The sequence below is a fragment of the Cariama cristata genome, unplaced genomic scaffold, assembly GCF_000690535.1.
Source record: "Cariama cristata isolate BGI_N322 unplaced genomic scaffold, ASM69053v1 scaffold9069, whole genome shotgun sequence".
Taxonomy (NCBI): domain Eukaryota; kingdom Metazoa; phylum Chordata; class Aves; order Cariamiformes; family Cariamidae; genus Cariama; species Cariama cristata.
The window spans coordinates 97,927-116,193 of NW_009635248.1; the positions used below are offsets into that span (position 1 = coordinate 97,927).

General features: G+C 46.5%; 1 protein-coding gene across 2 annotated transcripts in view; it reads left to right on the forward strand.

Annotated features, from left to right (window-relative positions):
• SLC4A4 (solute carrier family 4 (sodium bicarbonate cotransporter), member 4) overlaps nt 1–18,267 on the forward strand; it is a 157,126-nt gene that overhangs the window by 94,028 nt on the left and 44,831 nt on the right. For both annotated transcript variants that reach the window (XM_009707459.1, XM_009707458.1), the window contains exon 7: nt 10,401–10,558. In XM_009707459.1, coding sequence (XP_009705761.1) covers nt 10,401–10,558 — 158 coding nt within the window. The remainder of the gene's footprint in view (nt 1–10,400; nt 10,559–18,267) is intronic.

Consider the following 18,267-nt stretch of genomic DNA (forward strand, 5'->3'; position numbering starts at 1 on the left):
GCTGGGGATCAGGTGAAGGTCTGCACGGGGCCATCCCAGACTTCCCTCTTTGTTGCTGATGGCATCCCACGCTCCCGTCTGATTTTCTGTTTATTAAAGACTGGTCTGCAGGTCAAAGGGATTGCCAGTGCAATTACGCTGTGCTGGCAAGTCCACGTGGCAGACCCACAGCCTGTACCAGCTGGAACCACCTAACTGGGTGACCTGTACTGATGAGAAGCGATGATGAGAAGCGATCCTGTTGCTGGTATGAGCTGTGTATGCCAAGAGATGGGGGGTGGGGGCGGGTTCCACACAGCCGACTGATGTGGCTACACCAGCGAAACTTCTATGTGTGTACCATGCCTACATCTGGAAGGTTGGCTTTGTGCTCCTCATCGCCCAGCTCTTCACCATCCGTTCCTCTGCTGGTACAGATAACAACGGCTGCATGCCCAGTGCTGCCTTGGCGTTTGGCTAGTGTTACTTTTCCATTCTCTCTTATTTTCAGTGCACATCAAGATAGGATTTTTTGTGCGGTTTTCAGCTTTCTAGCCGGTTTCAAACCACGCTGCCACAGACTGGCCTGTTGTTGCAGTATCTGAGTCACACGTGCTTCAGGAGAATGGTTATAAAAGCATCCCCACGTGATTAATCTGTGGAAATACTAGTGGCCTTGCTTATACTTGGCGTTGCTTAAGCCGTGTTTGGGCTGAGCTCTCCTTTGGCGACGTACCTTGGCGTTTCACTCTGCCTGTCCCATGCAAGACATCTCAAACCGCACTGTGCCTGCAGCCACGTCCCTTCTCCGTTTGGGCAACCTTTTCAGGGAGGACAAGGTTTTAATCCTTTCTGAAATGCCGAGGGGACAGGTTGTCATTTATGGTGTTAGAGCCAGGATTGTAAGTTAGCTCTTGATTCATGTAGTCTTAATAATTTGAAAATATTTTAAATTATTTTTTCAGCTTTGTCTGTGAACGGAAGTAATTGAGAAGAGTCAAGTACAGCCTTTATCAGCCCCTTTGTTGCTGTAGTGCAGGTGGACCACAGGAAGCTGGGGAAGTTCCCACTGCTGTTCCCACTTCTGTCCTTCCTCCCTGGAGAAATCCTTTGGTCGTGCTCTGTTAAAATGTCCTTGGCAGCTCTGAATGGCTGAATCACTAGGGCTTCTTTAATGCTCAAAATGGAAAATAAAGGGGACATTTTTAAAGAAAATCTGTTTTATCAGGGACCTGTTATTACTGAGCTGATGCAATAGCGTATAGAAAATGAATATATGTTGATATAAGGGGAGTTTACTGACCTGGTGTTATCTCCACTTTCAGAGGGCTTGTATATGGGACAAAAAGCAACTCTGAATGAATATGGTCAGTCAGAGAGAGGCACAAACCCCTTCTTATTTGTTGTGGTGTGTGCACTGTTTATTCAAACTGGTGTTTCCATATCAACAGGGAATCCGTGCCAAAGGCAGCCCTAAAGTTAAAAAAGAAATTGGCCTTGTTGAGAGAAACCCTCCAGCCTTTCCTGGGGGACTGATGGACAGAGAGGGCGCGGATGGGATCCCGCTGTTGGGAATGAAGTCCAGTGATTAATGGTGGGGGTGATTCACTGCTTTTCCTGTTTGCACGTCTCCTCATCTCCGCAGTCCCAAGCAGACATTCCTAATTTTTAGGTCTGTCAGCCTGGATGACCTACTTTCACTCCATGGAGCTCAAATGAAAATGACTGTCTTCCAGTACAGATCACTGCCACCTTTCTGAAGGAAAGGAGAAGTTTCTAGGAAGTTTAGTTAACTGGAACTTCATATACTTTGGCCTTTTTTCTCGATGCAGAGAGCAATTTTGCTTGCATCGTTTCTCCCCGCAGTGTATCAGCAGCACACCTCTAAAGCATTCCTGGGTAATGGAGTTCTGTGCATAGACAAAGCACAGGGCGTTGAAGGTATCCCTTGAGGTAAGCGTTCCTGGGATAATTTATGGGAAGGTAATCTTAAATGTATGTGTGAACAGATACAGAAAAGCAGAGAGACGGAGGCAGATTCAAATTCCTGGGGGAATTAACCTTGCTTAAGTACAAAAGCTCTGTGTGTCTGTGCTCAAGCGTGGGAAGCCCGTGATGAAATATGATGTTGTGGTGAGGTGAGCACACATACCCCTGTGCAGAGTAAACAGAAGGTAGAGTGAATTTTTAAATGGCCTCTGTTAAATTATGCAGCCCTCACCTCTTCTTCCCCTGTACCTGCGGAGGGGTTTCTTCCCCCGAGGCTTTGTTCGTGCTCTCGGGCAGCCCAGTGCCACCTGCCAGGCTGGAAGATCCCCTGTGTTCCGCTTGGCTTTGATGTAACAAGAATTTGGGGAACTGGATCCCTTTTCCCTGTGACCAGGGACCATTAGGCCTTTCTTTGGTTGCGCGAAGCATCGCGTGTGCAGTTAGGCTTGTGATGGTAATCTGTACGATCAGTGTTTAATTTGAATGCTCAGGTTTTGCGGTACTTGGAGGGGGGAAGAGCTGCATTTAATGTATTTGAGTTTTGCTGCTCTGTAAGCTAAACAGGAGCTGGAGCCTGCAGCCAGATCATCCTCTAACCTTCACGTTGGTTCCTCCCCTCCTTGTCGTCCCCACATCAAGCACTGGCTATTTTTAATAGTGCAGTGCTGGAGGTTGTTGAATGCAGTGAGCTTAGAAATGGTATGTGGTAGAGTGAAAAAAGCAGGTTGGAAAGAGCTCTCTGTTGGAGACACTAAATATAATCCAGGGGTCTTCAGCTTGGGAAAGTGTGGCTTTGGGAAGAGGAGGGAGATTTGTGAAATGATAAAGGGCATAAAGAAGAGGACGGGTGGAACTTCTTCCCCACTGGATCGATAGCCCTGGTAGCTCTGCTTTCCTGGAGCCAGACTGCCAAAAGCCGCCTTCCTGGGCTTTTAAGCAAAGAGCTGGAAACTGTATTTTTGATATTTGCCAGGTAGACATTCTCAATTTCTCATGCCGGTGACGCTTGCTTTGGTTGCTCAGTTCCACTGATGATAGCAACTAAATGCTGCTAATGGGAAGGGGAATTGAAGCTTGCACTTCAGATCCTGCATGGCCGGAGGAAGGCGGGTTGTGAAGTCAGTATCTGTTTATAGCTTCCTTTGGTGAAGTCAGTGGATGGCCCTTTCATTCTGCTTTTGTTGTGTTCATGTTGTTATTGCAAGGATGAGACAGGGCTTATTAGTTATCTACTGTATCTATGTAATGGCATTAGACCTGAATAACATTTTTCTTTTATTTTTCCTTTTGCTGTAAGCATGTGGGGGCTTCCCTGGTGCAAACTCAGCAGGCGCTATCAGGTGAGGACAGTGGTGGTATCTCATAAAGGCACCTGCTCTGCCCACAGCAGAAAAGCTCAAATGGGTCGTGGCCTCATGCTTCATCAACAGGTTTTCTTCTGTCCCAGCCCTCCTTTCACTTAGACCTGATTTTTCAAACAGGTTGTAGCTGCAAAAGCTTTACGTTGTGTAAAATAGGAACAAGATGGCAGGTGAGTGGACTAGCTGTGTCCCCTCTCAGTGAACGGGGACTGCTCTCCCCGTGCAGCTGGCATTTAAACTCAGGCAGTGCTGATGGGGTGAGTAGCCAAAGTCAAGAGGGACTGATCGCAGTGCGCAGTGCGTTGAGGTGTCCTGTGCAACGGCAGAGGTAGCTGTGGATGCCATATGGCACGCTGCAGAGCTCCGTCCCCAAAGAGCAATGGATTTCAAGCTTCCATAGGCTTGTAACCTCGATTTCCAAAGAGGCTATTCCTGAACAGGTGTGTGTTTTTACTTGAACTCCAGCTCACACGGCTGGAGGTTTCTGTTTGGTAACTCTTCCTTAGGCTGGGGTGATCACATACAACTGTGACACATAAGGGCAAACAGATTCTTCCGAAGATCAGTGCCTACATGTTCCTTGCAGGCTGTTCTGCAAAGACTGGAGCATCATTGCAGTAACGTGACTAGCTAAAGGGCTTCTCTAGTTAGGATATTAGTGCTGTATCATGGGTTTTTGGTTAGCTTTGTGTTTCTGATGCTTCAGCTCATGACTCATTTAATGGAGTTTCCACTTGCCTTGGGTGTTCTCCTGCCTTGGACAAGCCTGCAGACTACTTTGCCGAGCATGCCAGGGGTCCCAGGCAGGAGCCGTGCGTTTGTTCTGCCGAGCGCTCCTTTTCATCTTCTCTTGCTCTTGGTTGTGCTAGGTGCTCCCAAAAGAAAGAAAGCAGCTTTCCATCCTTTGCAAAACATTTGATGCCGAGTGATTTAGGAAAATCAGTCTGACTTGGTCCCTTAAATTGTTTTTTAATATCTTGCCAGGAGGTCTAGAGGCACATAACTAACCTGGGCGCTCTCTTGGCCCTGGCAACTGCGGTTGCTTCTTCCCGCTTCCCAGGCCAGCAAGCTGGCCTCTTGCCTTGCCTTTACACCTGCGTTCCAGGCTGGGAACTGCAGGGGCTGGGAGGTGCCTGGAGGCTGAGCGGCCCCCGCCTCGGTGGGGGATGCAGCGACTGGGAGAGAGCGAGGCAGGCAGGTCTACAGCGCAGGGACGTGCCCAAGAGCGAACGGACAGGTGCAATAAAAGCCACGTGTACTCGAGGATTGCTCTCATTTCTGATAAATCTTAAGTGATGCTGATGATAACAGAGCGTCGAAGTACATTTAGGGAAATGGTGATTTTCAGGTTGCCGTGCCTTTTTGCAGCTACAGCGTTGGAGATCTGTGGCCTTTAACATAACACGAGTGGTCGGGCTGGAACGGTGCTCAATTTAGCAGAGTGCAGGGAAAGTGAATATAGTGCTTCCAGCTGCACGGCCTCCCTCCCTCCTCCCTCCCTGCTCTCAGGTGCTGCTGAGGACTCGAATCTTTCTGAAGCTTCTTCGGGGAACGGTTCAAAATGGACTGTGAGTGCTGACTGCACCCTTCCCATCACCTGTCTGATAAATGATTTAAGAAAGAGGCGAGTGGTGCCACAAAACTCATTTGGAGCAAAAAACCCACTATAATGATAGCTGTTCAAAATTAGTCATGCTGTTTTGATTTGCTGGGCAGAGGGGAGGCTAAAGGGGCCCCTGGGCCTCGGGAACTGGTCAGCCGCAGGACTTGAGATCCTGCTGGTGGGTTCTGGTTCAGAAAGGCACCCGGGTTTGGGCCAATACCGTGCTCGTTCAGCAGCACGTGTAAGCGCGTGACCAACCTCTCCAGCAAAGCTGAACGTTTATTGCGGATTTGCCAGCTTCTCGCTGTTTTTTTTTGTCTCCGCTTCCCTCCAACACACTCTTCATGGAAGAACTGGAAGCGCTTTTCCAGGCTTCCTCCACAGAGCTCCTTGATGGTTATTTAATATTTTCTCTGATGGTGCTCCTGACTGAAGTGTGCAGGATTAGGATTGTTCCAGCAGTTTTCTTCCTGAAACAATAATTCATGCCTGTTTGTGAGACTTTTTCCATGTTTCTGCTTCCTTGAGTCGCCTGGCAAAGCTCATTACGGATTCGTAGCCCAGCGTAGCGTTACCCCCGTTGGTGTTTCTGGCAGTACATCCTCCCTCACCATTCACCCTCAGCCAGACAAACCCGGAGCGTCTCCAGAGATCACCCAGGCTGAGGGGAGCCGGGGTGGGAACCAACTAAGGGCAGGATTGTTCAAAAGCCTTCAACTTCACATTAATTCTGCCACTGCTGAAGTTAGAAACAAAGCCGTCTCGGATCTGAGGACACTCGGAAACCCCTCCCTGGCTGCGAGGATGCAGCCTGAGTGCTAAGGCAGGCAGAGGGATGTGGAGAAGGGGGGGCAGTGGTGGCCACGGCTGCCGGGGCTTTGCCGGTGCTGCGGGGAAGGCTGGGGGCAAGCGCAGGGCTACTGAGATCACCCTGCCCTGCAGCAGGCCTGCTCCAGCTCCGTTAATAACCTGGCTGAAAGCAATCCTGGGCCAGGCTGAAGAGATTTCAGGTGCCAGGAAGATACCAGAAAAGAGCCAGGAAAGGCTGATTTTTAAAAGTCGGCTGCTGCTGCTGCAGTGTTTTCCCGTTATCAAATCAGAAGCAATTGATGACTTTTCTCCATAGTTGGACTCAGTTAATATTTTATTAGCTAGAGGATGCATGTTGCAGAGCGCTGCGAGCTTGTTCACGTCTGCTGTGGTACACAGTACCTAGGTGCCGAGATGAGAAGAATAACCTTCAGGCTGTAAGGAGCTATTTTTAGCCTGAAGCTATAGCTACACCTTGGGAGAAGATGTATAAATGAGAGTAATCCTGGCACTTTGCTGATGAGAATGATGCTGGTCAGTAGTTTTCTTCTGGCGCTCTGGTTTAATGGTGATGAGCACAGAATTGGAGCTCGGATGCCATTTGGGTGCCCCGGGAAGGATTGCTGGAAATGAATAAACACAGCTTTATAGGTCGTCTTCTAAACTCGCTTTCCTGCAGCTTTGAGCCCCGCTGTTCAGTAACACAACAGATGCTTTGCTGCATTTCTAGAAGCACTGCTTATATCATGACTGACATCCCAATGCTGCTTTCCCTGCCGGTGGATTCACCTTGTGTCAGCTCCTCCGGTGCTGCTCCCAGACTTGGGGCTTTTCCGTCGCCTGTGCAGCGAGCAGGCAGCCCTCGGAGAGACCCCAGGTGTAGGGAGCGGAATGCCTTGCTCTGTGCGGTCTCCCTTGTCACGTCGGAAAATGGCTCCATGCTTATCGCGACACAGGAACTGGGATAGCTCGCTCTGTCTCTAGATCCAACGGACAGCGCTAATTTCCACTTGGCAGTGACGCGATGTGGAGTGGTCAGGGGTAATGGTGTTGGAGGAGGCAGGAGAGGCCATGTGTACACCATGTTTAGGGCCACAGTTGACAGTGGGCTTGACATGAATGAAGAGTTAAACTCCAAATACAATGAAAAATATGTATGTTCCTGTGTGCTTTTCTTATTCATCAGGCAGCAAAAATTGATAGGAAATTCTATTAAATACTTAATTTTTAATATGACACAATATAGTAAATAACTACATTGTTTTGCTTTGAGATACAAGCTTTTTTTTTAAAATAAAAAGATCAAGTTGTGTTGGTTTTCAAAGAGACTAAAATCTGGATCTAAAGTATGAGAAAGCTTGAAGAAGAGCAGTGCATTTGCAGCGGTGTATGCTCACAGTGGCTTCACCACCTCCCTTTGTCATGTTTCTGGCATGGCTGTTGTCACCATTAATGAAGAAAAAGGCAAAGATGTAGGAAGAGAGTGGAAGAACACTGGAAAAAGTCCCCCCAAAAGCTCAGATAACAACTCAGGCTCATGGTACTGAGGAGAAAGGAGCGGTCAAAGATCATAAAAGTACAAAGAAAGAGTAAGACTAGAAGGGCATCATGGGAAGGACATGTTGACATAACCTGGCTGAGTAAAAAAGTCAGATTACTGGAGTGATCAGAAAAAAGTTTTGGTGTATTAGTTGAATTTCTTTTGCTACAAAATATTTGCTGAAATGTGTGAGTTCTTCATAGACTGTCATCTCCCTTCACCTGGCTGTGCTTCAGAAGAATCTGTCCTTTTCCGACAATGAGTTTGATCTTATATTCAATACAGTCCTTGACCATCCTTTAGGAGGGGTGACCTGAGCCGTGGGGGAAGAACAGCTGCTCGGGGCCAGCCGGCCAGCTGGTTTGGTTCCTTTTCCCAGGTGGTCTTTCTGCCTCCTCAGCAGAAGAGCTGGACATCTTTATGCTTTCATCCTTGCACCACATGCAGCTCAGTGGCACACGGGGCCTTGCCGCTGCTGTGACACCACATTGCTCCAAAATGGTATCTTAGCCCAAAAGTTAAGGGGGGAAAAAACAAAACCCAAACCCCTGTTTCAAAGTATCAGCAAGTTTCTAAGTGTTTACTCTTTCTTTGCTTTCGAACATGACTCTTTCAGGAAATTCAGAGGAGGGACTGGTCATGAGAGAAAAGCTTCCCATGAGTGTGGCGAAGGTTGTTTTGATGAATCTTGCTTTGGTGGCCTGGCAGAGGGGGTGACTTCGTGTCTCTTAGAGGTGCTTGGGGGGAAAACCCAAGCCTAGAAAAGGAGGGCTGAGGAGCAGCATCCTCCTCCACCACCAGGCATCTCACCTTTCTTCTCCTCCTGACAGCAGCCTTGGGCACAGGTCCACAGCAGTGGGTGCTGTACGCGTTTTGGGAGGACACTTAGGTGCTTTGTCACCTCACATACAATCCCTGGCTCAGCAAAGTCTTGTTACAGAGAAGCTCTTCATTAAGGAGCACCAGATTTCCTTGACAGGTTCCGCTGAGTGTGTCCCTAAAACTTGTGTGTCTGAGCATTTTGTTATTTGCTTGTTCTTCCAAGGCATACTTTATCAAGTGGTGAACAATGGGCAGCATCAATTTAGAGGTACAGAGGTGCTGTTGGGCAGTTACCATACACCTTATTTTTTTCTTGTGTGTTTAAGGTATTCAAGTTCATAAATATATTAAAACCATCAGTCAGTGTGTGCTTTGGGGCTTCTGAGAGCTTGTGGAGCCAGACTGTGTTGGGAGCTGCTCTGGGTTTTAAGTAGCTCTGCTGAAGTAGATTTCTTTGCCACTGGGCCGCGCTGATTTTTCCACAGATCAGGCAGTGGTAAATATGTACGTATTCCAGATGTTAGCAGTTCATTGACTTAAACTTCTGTGCGAGGTTCTTAAAATTTCTCTTGGACAGAGAGGTCTTGCGGGATGGAGGACAGAGTTGGGATCAAGTTAGGAGTTGCTCTGACAGGGTAAAACATCAACTGTGGTAACTTGATTATAAAGCAATGGATGTTTAATTGACGGTGGAAACGTAAGAGGTCTTCTAGCTACACGGTGAGTAGCAACCTGGTTAGCTGCCTTTCGGTGGTGGGGTTTTACATGTAGTTCGGTTATGTGGCCGGGATGGAGGAGGGAGTTTCTGTGTGCAATCAGAGTAAAGGGTGAAGACATGCAATTACAGCTATCTGCCTGCTTATTGATCTTCTTTTAAAAAGTGCCCTCACCCTCAACTCCCACCTGCATAGTTGTGTTGCTGTGATACGAATTACAGAAAGTCATTAAGGGTAGATATGATTGTACTTCGTAGAAATAGTTGGCTTTGAGATATATAGAGATATCTGTATGTACACACCCCCCCTTGCTTGGTATTTATACCTGGGCTAGCAGAGTGCCAGGAGACTCGTCCGGAGGGGGACAGTTAACACGGAGCCCCCCGCGTGAGCATCTGGAGGGGGTTCCCTCTGCTGCCCAGTGCTTCCTGGCTCAGGACCCACGCAGAGGCTGGGTGTGCCGCTCACAACCACCCTCTTCCTCATCTTCCCCGACTCCCACTTTGGCTTCTCCATCCAGGCCTGGTGCTTTTATTTTCCTCGGAAACCCTCTCTGATTTCTCTCTTCTTCATGGATGCCCCTTCTCACGTCACTTCTTCCCAAGGCCTTCTCTTCCTTCAGATCTTTGGGAGGTGAGGGATGTAGTGGCCGTCCAGCGTCGTTCTTTAGGAGGCCTGAGAAGGGGCTTTCTCCTGGACAGAAGGTCTCTAATGATGGCACATGTTCCTCTGTCCCGCTTCGGCCATGCCCTTCTGTGTGCTCTGAGGGCAGCAACCTGTGGGAAGGGCGAGGGCTCGGGCAGTGATGGTGGGTAGCAGTAACGAGCCAGTCTCACACCTACACGGTTATTGAGGCCGGTAGCGTAGTTTCAAAACCAGCACACCTGCTGCTTTTGCCCAGCGACGACTCCTGTACTGGCCTGCACAGGCAATGGGAACAACGGCTTTGGACAACCTCAAGCAAATTTTAAATGAAGGGAGAAGCCACAGGCTAGGAAACATGCTCTTAAAAGTCTGTGCTAAACTTAGTCTTTCCCTTGGAACTTGAAAAGACATGTAGGCAGTGAAATGCAGGTGCCCAGCTCCTGGCGTCCATCCTTCAGGGTTACTTTTCCTCGGGCCGGTTTTTCTGTAGCAGCGGCTGCAGGACGCAGCGTTGCACTGTCACCGCTAAGAAGTGCCTGCCCTTCCCTGTCATGCGGATGGCCAGGCAGCAAGGTGGTGCAGTGCTTCTTCTGGAAACCCTGCCCGGATCCACTCATCTTCCTCAGTGCCACAGACCTTTTTCTCCCCAAAATAATACCTTCTCAGGTCTGTAAACAGAAACAGCAGCTCCAAGAGGCGTAATCTTCTCAGTGTCGTCTTGGCTTCAAGGACCAATGTCAACATTGTCTTTCTGGGGCCGATCTTCTTAGCATTTCTCTCTCGGTAGACTCTGTGGGGATGATATATATTTGACCAAAGATATATTCTGACCAAGGTGGAAATGTGGGTGAAAACCAGGTAAATTTTATTGCACATTCCTGTTTGCATACCTAACAAGGCTTAATTTTCTTTTCCTTCCTCTATCACTGATGCAGCTGAAGAATAAATTCATGAAGAAATTGCCCCGTGATGCTGAGGCCTCCAATGTGCTGGTTGGGGAGGTAGACTTCTTGGAGAGTCCTTTCATTGCCTTCGTCCGGCTGCAGCAGGCGGTCATGTTGGGTGCTCTGACTGAAGTCCCCGTACCTACCCGGTAAGAGAATTCAGCCCCCAGGCAGGGGACAAGAATCAAAAACTGCATTTCCGCCTTTTAAATTAAAACCACCAGGCCAGAAGAAAACATTCTCTATTGTTTTTCGTCACATGACATGCGTAACAGTCAGGATTATTGGTTTGAAGTCACAATACTCACTGTAGCTGCTTAATAATTTTCAGGTCCTGAATTTGGTTATAAGATAGGAGCTGTAAAACACACGAACATTACACAAACACACTAACTTAACAACTTAGCAGTAACGGGCACTATCAACGTGAAATTTTAACAACTGAGGTTTTTTTCCTGCCATTTATGATTCCCTCCCAACACACCCTGTACATAGCTCAGATTCCCTCTGCACGTTTCTGCAGTACATATTTTTCCTCTTGACCTCACATTAGATGAAGGATGCAGTTCTGGCTCTGCTGGGGCAAAAAAAAAGTCAGGTAAACTGGGGCATACAGTTCTGTCAGGGTGGTCACACTGTCTGTTGCTTTGTAATGCATAATGGTTCAGAGAAAAATGTCATATGAATATTTTATTTATTGTGACTCATGTTGCAAATTAATCTGTCTCTCACAAATAGGAATATATCTTACGCTCTTAAATATTTGAATTCACTGCTTGAATGTGAATAACTGTGCAGTGAGTGTGTGTATCTACCAGAATAGCAAAGCTCAAGTCCTGTTGGAATTCTTAGCAATATTACCCTTTGTTATACAATTGCACAGTGTTTATCATGTGATGTAGTAGAGAAAAACTATCAGTATAGATGCCCAGAACATCTGTGGTATGTGAGCATTATATAGTAGAATATCTTTACTTTGTACGTACACAAACACCCCACCGAGGTAAGAACTGTAAAAATGATTGGTATTAAAAGGTAAGGAAGGGCCCTAGGAATGGAGCACAGCAGAGCTCCGGTGAGAAGGACAAGGGAGGCCGATTTGCAATGTCCCCTTTCAGCTCCGCACCCGTCTCTGCAGTGCCACGTTCCTGGGCACTGCTGGGCACCTGAGCTCTGGTGTGCTTTTGGTGGCAGCTTACAAAGGGTTTCCTTTGCGTTTTGCTTGTAATTATGGAGTTCAAATTGCGCCTTTCACATCACTAATGTGCAAATACATATTTTATGTGAACGATTTCAAGGGCTTCCAATGCAGAGTGAAAGCTGTGATCTGAATAACGCCTAGAGGGTTTGAGGCTATATCAAGTAATATTGTGTGAGAAGAGACATAGTACCATGGCAAAAGCACATGGCTAGTGCATTACTGATACTGGCATGAATCACAGCCATTGTATGGAATGAAGGTTACACAGGTGTTATAATCTGTACCTTATTTCCATGTACAAAACAAAGGAAAAAGATGATCTAGTTTTGTTATTTGTTGAATTGTCTTCTGGTCGTGCAACTGTGTTTGTATTTCATGGAGTTTCATTAAGGGGCTCCTTACAATAACCACGGCAACTGGTTTGCACACAGTGGGAATTCTGGTGGGAGTATGGGGAGGTAAAAGTGACTTAATTTCATAAAAGGTTATTCTTCGTTCCTCAGCATTACTGAGCTCTGTATGTTTCAGTATTTCAGCTTCGAAGTCTAATCCTACTTACACTTTTTTTAAACCCATCTCTGAATGCTTTTTAGCAGATGTAAAATTAGGTATTGTTTGTTTTGGTAGTGGGAGCCAGGAAGGTAGATCTAGGATTGCTGAATGACGTCATTACTCAACAGCATTAATCAAGACAATATGTCCTTCCATGCCAACATTTTTCCCAGGAAATAGCATTATCCATTTGCTGTCCTCCAAACCCCAAATGGTAGCCCTAATCAGAGCAGAGAGGCTCATTAGATGGCTTCCGTGAGTAATGAAGAGCCATTTGCACTGGCTGCATCCTGTGAAATTCAATCGAGGAAATCCCATCAGGGCCCAGACGAGCTATGATGAAGCGTCTCCTCGGTCGGCACTGAGTCTCGGCCATCTCGTGCGGCAGGCGTTCCTGTTGTGGACGTGCATTTAACAGCCCACAGGCTCCACAAGATGCCGGAGCTGGAACCTTTAACGTGCCCCTCCCCGCCACTTCTCTCCCTTGGGGCTTCTCCTTTTATTTTGTTAAATTGTCAGGTTCCTGGTAAAATTGTGAAGGCCACGCCATCAAAGCTGGGTGGTGCAAAACCACCTGGGGTCTCTAAATAAACCTGAGCTAACGTTTCAGCGCTGTGGGTTGCTGCAGGAGTATGGTGACCCAAGTCTATCGAGTAACCCAGCATGACCTGCGTCTGTCTCTCTCTTTAGGAAGCAGCAGGTTGGTTTTCTGTGGGGCAGGGAGGGGGTTAAACACCTGGGTTTCAGCACAAGGCTGTGGGCACGCTGGTCTGTAACACAGAGGGGAGGTGACCTTCTCACAGCCATCTATTCCCGCAGTGGCATGCACTGCCGGAGGTGCCTTTGCACAGCAGTCCGGTTCGTGTTGCTGGTGTGCTGTGTTAGGTAAAAATCTCACGCTCTTTAGCAACTACAGACATAGCGAATACGTCCCCAGAGCCAGCCAAGTGCCTTGCCCTGAAGAGGTGCTGGTCGCAGGGCTTGTTGGATCAAGTGGCAGAGGGATGGGGAAAGGCCTCCTGAGGAGCTGGAAGAAGGGGAGAAGGGAGAAGACATTCCCAGCCCTAACATGGTGTCTGTCACCCAGCTTGCAGAAATGCATGAAGCCACCTTGATGTCTTGCTTGTCAAAGCGCTAACCGGGCAGGGTTTGCAGGGAGAGGGCAGCGATAGCTTTCATTGGACTAGCTGGGAATCGGTGTCCCAGCTGCATCCCTTAGCTGGGCGTGTGGGTCATTGCCACACGCTTGTGATGTGGAGGCAAACATGACAGCGAGCCCTGCAGAGGTGAGAGGCTCGGGGTGTAGACACAGTCTCTGCCCTGTTTTGGTTTGTTCGTGTTGACCTAGTACTGTAGAAAGAGAAGGGATAATTGTGTGCTTAAGGTAGACGATATTCAACATGTAGACTTCAGTTAAATGGGTTACTTATTTCTGCTGATTTTTATTTCTTCCTCCACACATGCCTTGGCTTGGATTTTTCTTGTAAGTTACAGAATTTTGGACTCTTTGTAGAAATATCCTGTGTAGAAATGACTCTTCCTTGGGTACATAAATTTTCTATATATTTTTTCCTTCACGCTTCTTTGCTAAGTATTTTAAGTATTTCCTTTACTTAAAAGTAAATTTTTACTTAAAAGAAACCAGCAAGATCTGATGAACTCGCCAGGAAGAATTTCTCAGCAGGATGTTTTTATACAGCCCTAGTAATAAAAAAGTGGGATCTGAAATTGGTATAGAGAGATCCCAGCCTCTCACTGCATTGAGTTTTCTTTTTACTGATCAGATTGAAAAAACCTTTAAGGACTTTGGTTTTCTCATGTTGAATTTAATTCCACAGTGCTATGAACTCCTCATTTTGGCAAGCACTTAGCTACTGTGCTTGCACCATAGCTTGGGTATGGCTGCTTCTCCTCTGGACAATGCAATAAATGTAGTTTTTTATTGTCATAAAAGAAATGAGCAATCAAGTCTGCTGCATGAATGTAATGTTGATGGGGAGAAGAGATGAAGAATGAGCAAGGGAAAGATTTTTTTTGGAGATAAGCTGCACAGACTTGCACAGTCTAATATGTAGTGCTGGGAAATTGCCTGCGTCTACAAGTCTCAAATGAAATGAAGTAACTTGCCCAAAGGTCACTTAGGAAGCATGTGGCAGAACCAGGAGTCAGATTCTCCTCCCTTGCCTCCTAACTTAAACTTTATAACTGCAAAGGCATCTTTTCTTCTTTGTAGATGAGGACAAGATGTGTGTCTTGTTCATTAATTGCAACATTGAAATGGTTTGGGGGGCTGTGTCCTTTAGCAGAAGGGCTTGCTCTGGGAAATCAGAGCTCTGGCAGTGAGGAACTGCCTTTATCTGTCTCTGTTCTTGTGTTGGACACCGTGTGAGAAGCCTGCAATGTTGGTACATTGCCCAAAACTTGAAGGATCACCTGTGTGAAATAGAAGACAGACCAAACACTTTACCATCTCCTTTCATTGCCGCAGTCTCAAGTTGTGCTCCTTCCATCAGCAGTCCAAGCCACAGATTCTGCTGGAAAAGTACATCAAGAGGTTGTTCTTTCAGCCCTCGAGTCCATCAATGTATATCTCTGTTGGGAATGCTGGGTGCCTTGCCGGCATCTCACGTGGTGTCCAACGACAGAAGGACTGCTTCCACCCACCCCTCTCAAAAATAAAAACGTTTTCTTCAGGACCTTACTGAGTTTACTTTAAGTAGGTGCCTTTAACCCTTATGGAGTTGCTGCTCGTGCTTGCTCCAGGTTTGAGAGAGAGGCATAGATGAGCAGGCTGAACTTGAATCTTGTTTCAGTCACTCTTCCTCTTTTTTTAAATTTTTTTATTATTATTATTTCGGGAGTGGGAATGGGACATGAGATGACCGTGTCTCCTACACTGATGGCCAGCTTGCAAAGAGACCATGGTGAGCCTTGGCCCTGGGACAGTTTTCACCACGACCCTTACCCTATATGGGAACTTGCTAGTCACGGACATTACGGATTTCTTGCAGGTTATCCCGAATGGATGGCAAAATGTTAGTGCGACTCTGACTTTGGAGCCTGTCTATGTTTTATTCACTCCCCACCTCCTAAGCGTGCTCTTCATGTGATTGCATGGAGATTTCTAGCCCAATTTCTCAGAAGCACAGCATGTAAAGCCTTGTTGCCTCCTTGGGCAAACTAGATTGAACTTCTGCCCTGCGGTCTCTGGAGTCACTGCCTCCCGCCGAGGTGCAGGAGGGTTGTGTTCATCATAGCAGGCTGCTCGGTCCGTAGCCCCCGGTTACTGGGCTTGTACACAGTATTGCTGAGGTGCTGTGTTCGGATCTTCTAGGTGCATTGGCTGGGTTTACAATGCATTGGCCAGGGCACGTTTGTCCATTTCAAGTTGTACTTACTTCTGTGTGAGAATGAATTTATTCTTGTTGGGTTTGGTGGTATAGTCCTTAGGATTAAAAAGTGAATCATACATAGTCAGTGGTCATCATCTGCTTAAGAAGGGTGAAGTGTGCAAAAACGACAGGAGGAATAGTGCTTTAGGCAGAACAGACTAATAAATTACTGAGTTCTTGGCTCATGATCAGCTTGGAAGGGAAGGATTTTGAGTGCTTTGACTGTGCTGTCGTACAAAGTTCAAGACCGGGTACCCTGGGTGTGCGGGCTGTCAGCGCTGTCCGTAAGCTGTTGCCCAGAGCGTTCCCGAGAAACAGCGGCTTGTGATACTACTTCAGAGGGACTTTGAGCAAAGTGATACGAGGTGAAACCTCACGTTCCCTATGTTGAAGCATCCTTAGCAATGATAAGTACCAGAAATGGACATTTGATAACTCGGCATGTGTTGTGTGCAGCAGAGTGAAATTCTGTGCTGGCTTTCATCTTGGCAGATGAAGAGGAGGAGTGTGTCACAACTGGAAGTGAGGCCTTTCTTAGGTGGAAGTGTTCGTAACTAAATGATATTAAATGTGTGCAAACATAATCTAGTCCAAACCACTAAAATGCATTGATGTTTTTGTGTTTATAACATTTGGCCCTTTAAAAAGTCTTGTTTACATGCGGAAGGCAATGCTGAGCTGAATCAGGCAGGACAAAGAATTTAGAAAGTGTCACAGACTGCTTATTTTCAAGAACATTTTAGTAAATGCAAGAGCATTCAGGTACTTCTGTTACGCATTGGAAGAGAGCCAGCTGATGTAATTATTTCAGAAGATGGTTATGAAAATGTCTTGTTCCCCTGGAAAAATCAGGAAAATGCTGAGCAGCAACTTCTGAAGTTACAAATCTTTTTTAAAAACTAATATATTTGGATAATTTGCGTCCTAGAGTTTTAAAAGAGTTGGCTGAGGAACGGCTTGTCTTTAATGTTGTTTTATAGTAACTCGTTAAACACAGGGAAAGTTCCAGGAGGCAGGAGGAGAGCAGAGGACGTGACCTAGGCGTGTGTGGCTTAGTCACCCCCCTGTGAACCTTAAGTAAAACACTTGAAAGCCTCGTGAAAAACTCGCTTAGGAAGTGTTACTGTTAGTAATGCCAATTAATATGTATTTATGGATCCTGTCCTACTAACATGATGCCTTTTTTAAAATAGGACTAGATTTTTTAAATAGAAAGTATTTGTTTGGCTATAATGTAATACATTTGACTTAGTACCTCATGATATTTTTATTTAGGAAGCTAAAATAGTGCTTAATACAATGCTTGTAAGGGGAGAAGTACTTCTGGTGAGGTGTCACACTTCTCAACCCCGTTGTGTTTCACATTTTATCGGCAGCTTTTGAGAAAACGTTAAGAGTTAAGATAGTAAAGGTTGACAGATAACGAGGAGGGTGTCTCCCTGGCCCAGAGCAATCGGTCATCTGTGCTTTGACTTGGCCCCAGCTCAGCTTCTGCCTTTAGGGACAGGGAGCGCAGGCGGGAGAGCTGTGCTCCGAGTGCCCCTTTTCTCTGGGTGATGCTGTAGGTGAAGGGCTGGGGCCATCCCTGGCTATAGCAGATCATTCCAGCAGTGCTGAAACCGCTGAAACCTGGTTTCCTAGAAGTATGTGCCATGTCCTTTCCTTCCACCACAGCAATAATCCCAGCTCTCCCCTTCATCCTATGGGTGTTTCCTAAGACTTCCCATGCTTGTCCATACCTAATTCGTGTCCCCTGACTCAATGCTCCTGACTTGATTTTCTCAGGAAAGCAGGCTCACGTAAAGTTCCTCAGTAGCCGTAGCTTATTTTATCTATGTATTTGCACTGAGAAAATTGCCGACTCTTGGATGATTTCCCTGAGGAAGACCTGATAGATCAGAGAAGGTTCACAGAAGAGCTGTCAAAGTGACTAAAGAGAGGAGAAAAGCCTCAAATGGTGACGGATGGCTACGGGTGACTGGATCAATAGGGAAGGATATTTAAAGAAATTTAATTACCGAGGTTCTTCAATCTAACTGAGAGACAATTGAAATTTATGACTGGAAGTTGAAGCTAACCCAAATTCACACTGGAAGTAATGCAAAAGGTTTTAGATGAGACAACTTACCAAAGGTTATAGTGTTTTTATTTTCTGTTACTGATCGAAAGGTACAGCTGTAATTGGAAAAAGGCTTAATTCAGGAAGCTTTAAAGTTTTTTTTGAGCGGCTATTAGTGTTTCTGTTTGAAACACATGCTGATATGGAGTTTGCTGAAAATTGCACCGGTAATTCCCAGTCTTTGCTAAATTAGGTGAAATGAAGAAGTTGGTCTCCTGCCACATGACTTCTTTCATTGCTAATTGCGAGGATGGGTTGATGTGCGAGAGACTTTTATCTCAAGGTCACTAGTTAGAGTCCAGCTCAGGCTGGACACTTGAAACGACACTGTCTGACCAGCATGACGGTGTCCATTGTAATCCCACAGGCCACCGAATGTTGGCCATCGTGCGAGGTGGCCAACAGAAGTAACAGGGCTTTCTTAACAAGCCAGTTGGCAAGGCGATGAGGTGAGCATGAAGACAGATGTATTTTCATGCCATAGCCATGAACCAAATCTTATTTTCTGGGACAAATCCGAACAGGAGATTTATAGGAAGCTTGTGTTTCTACAGCCAAGGCCATAGATGCTTTGTGAGTAAGTAGCTGCCAGCT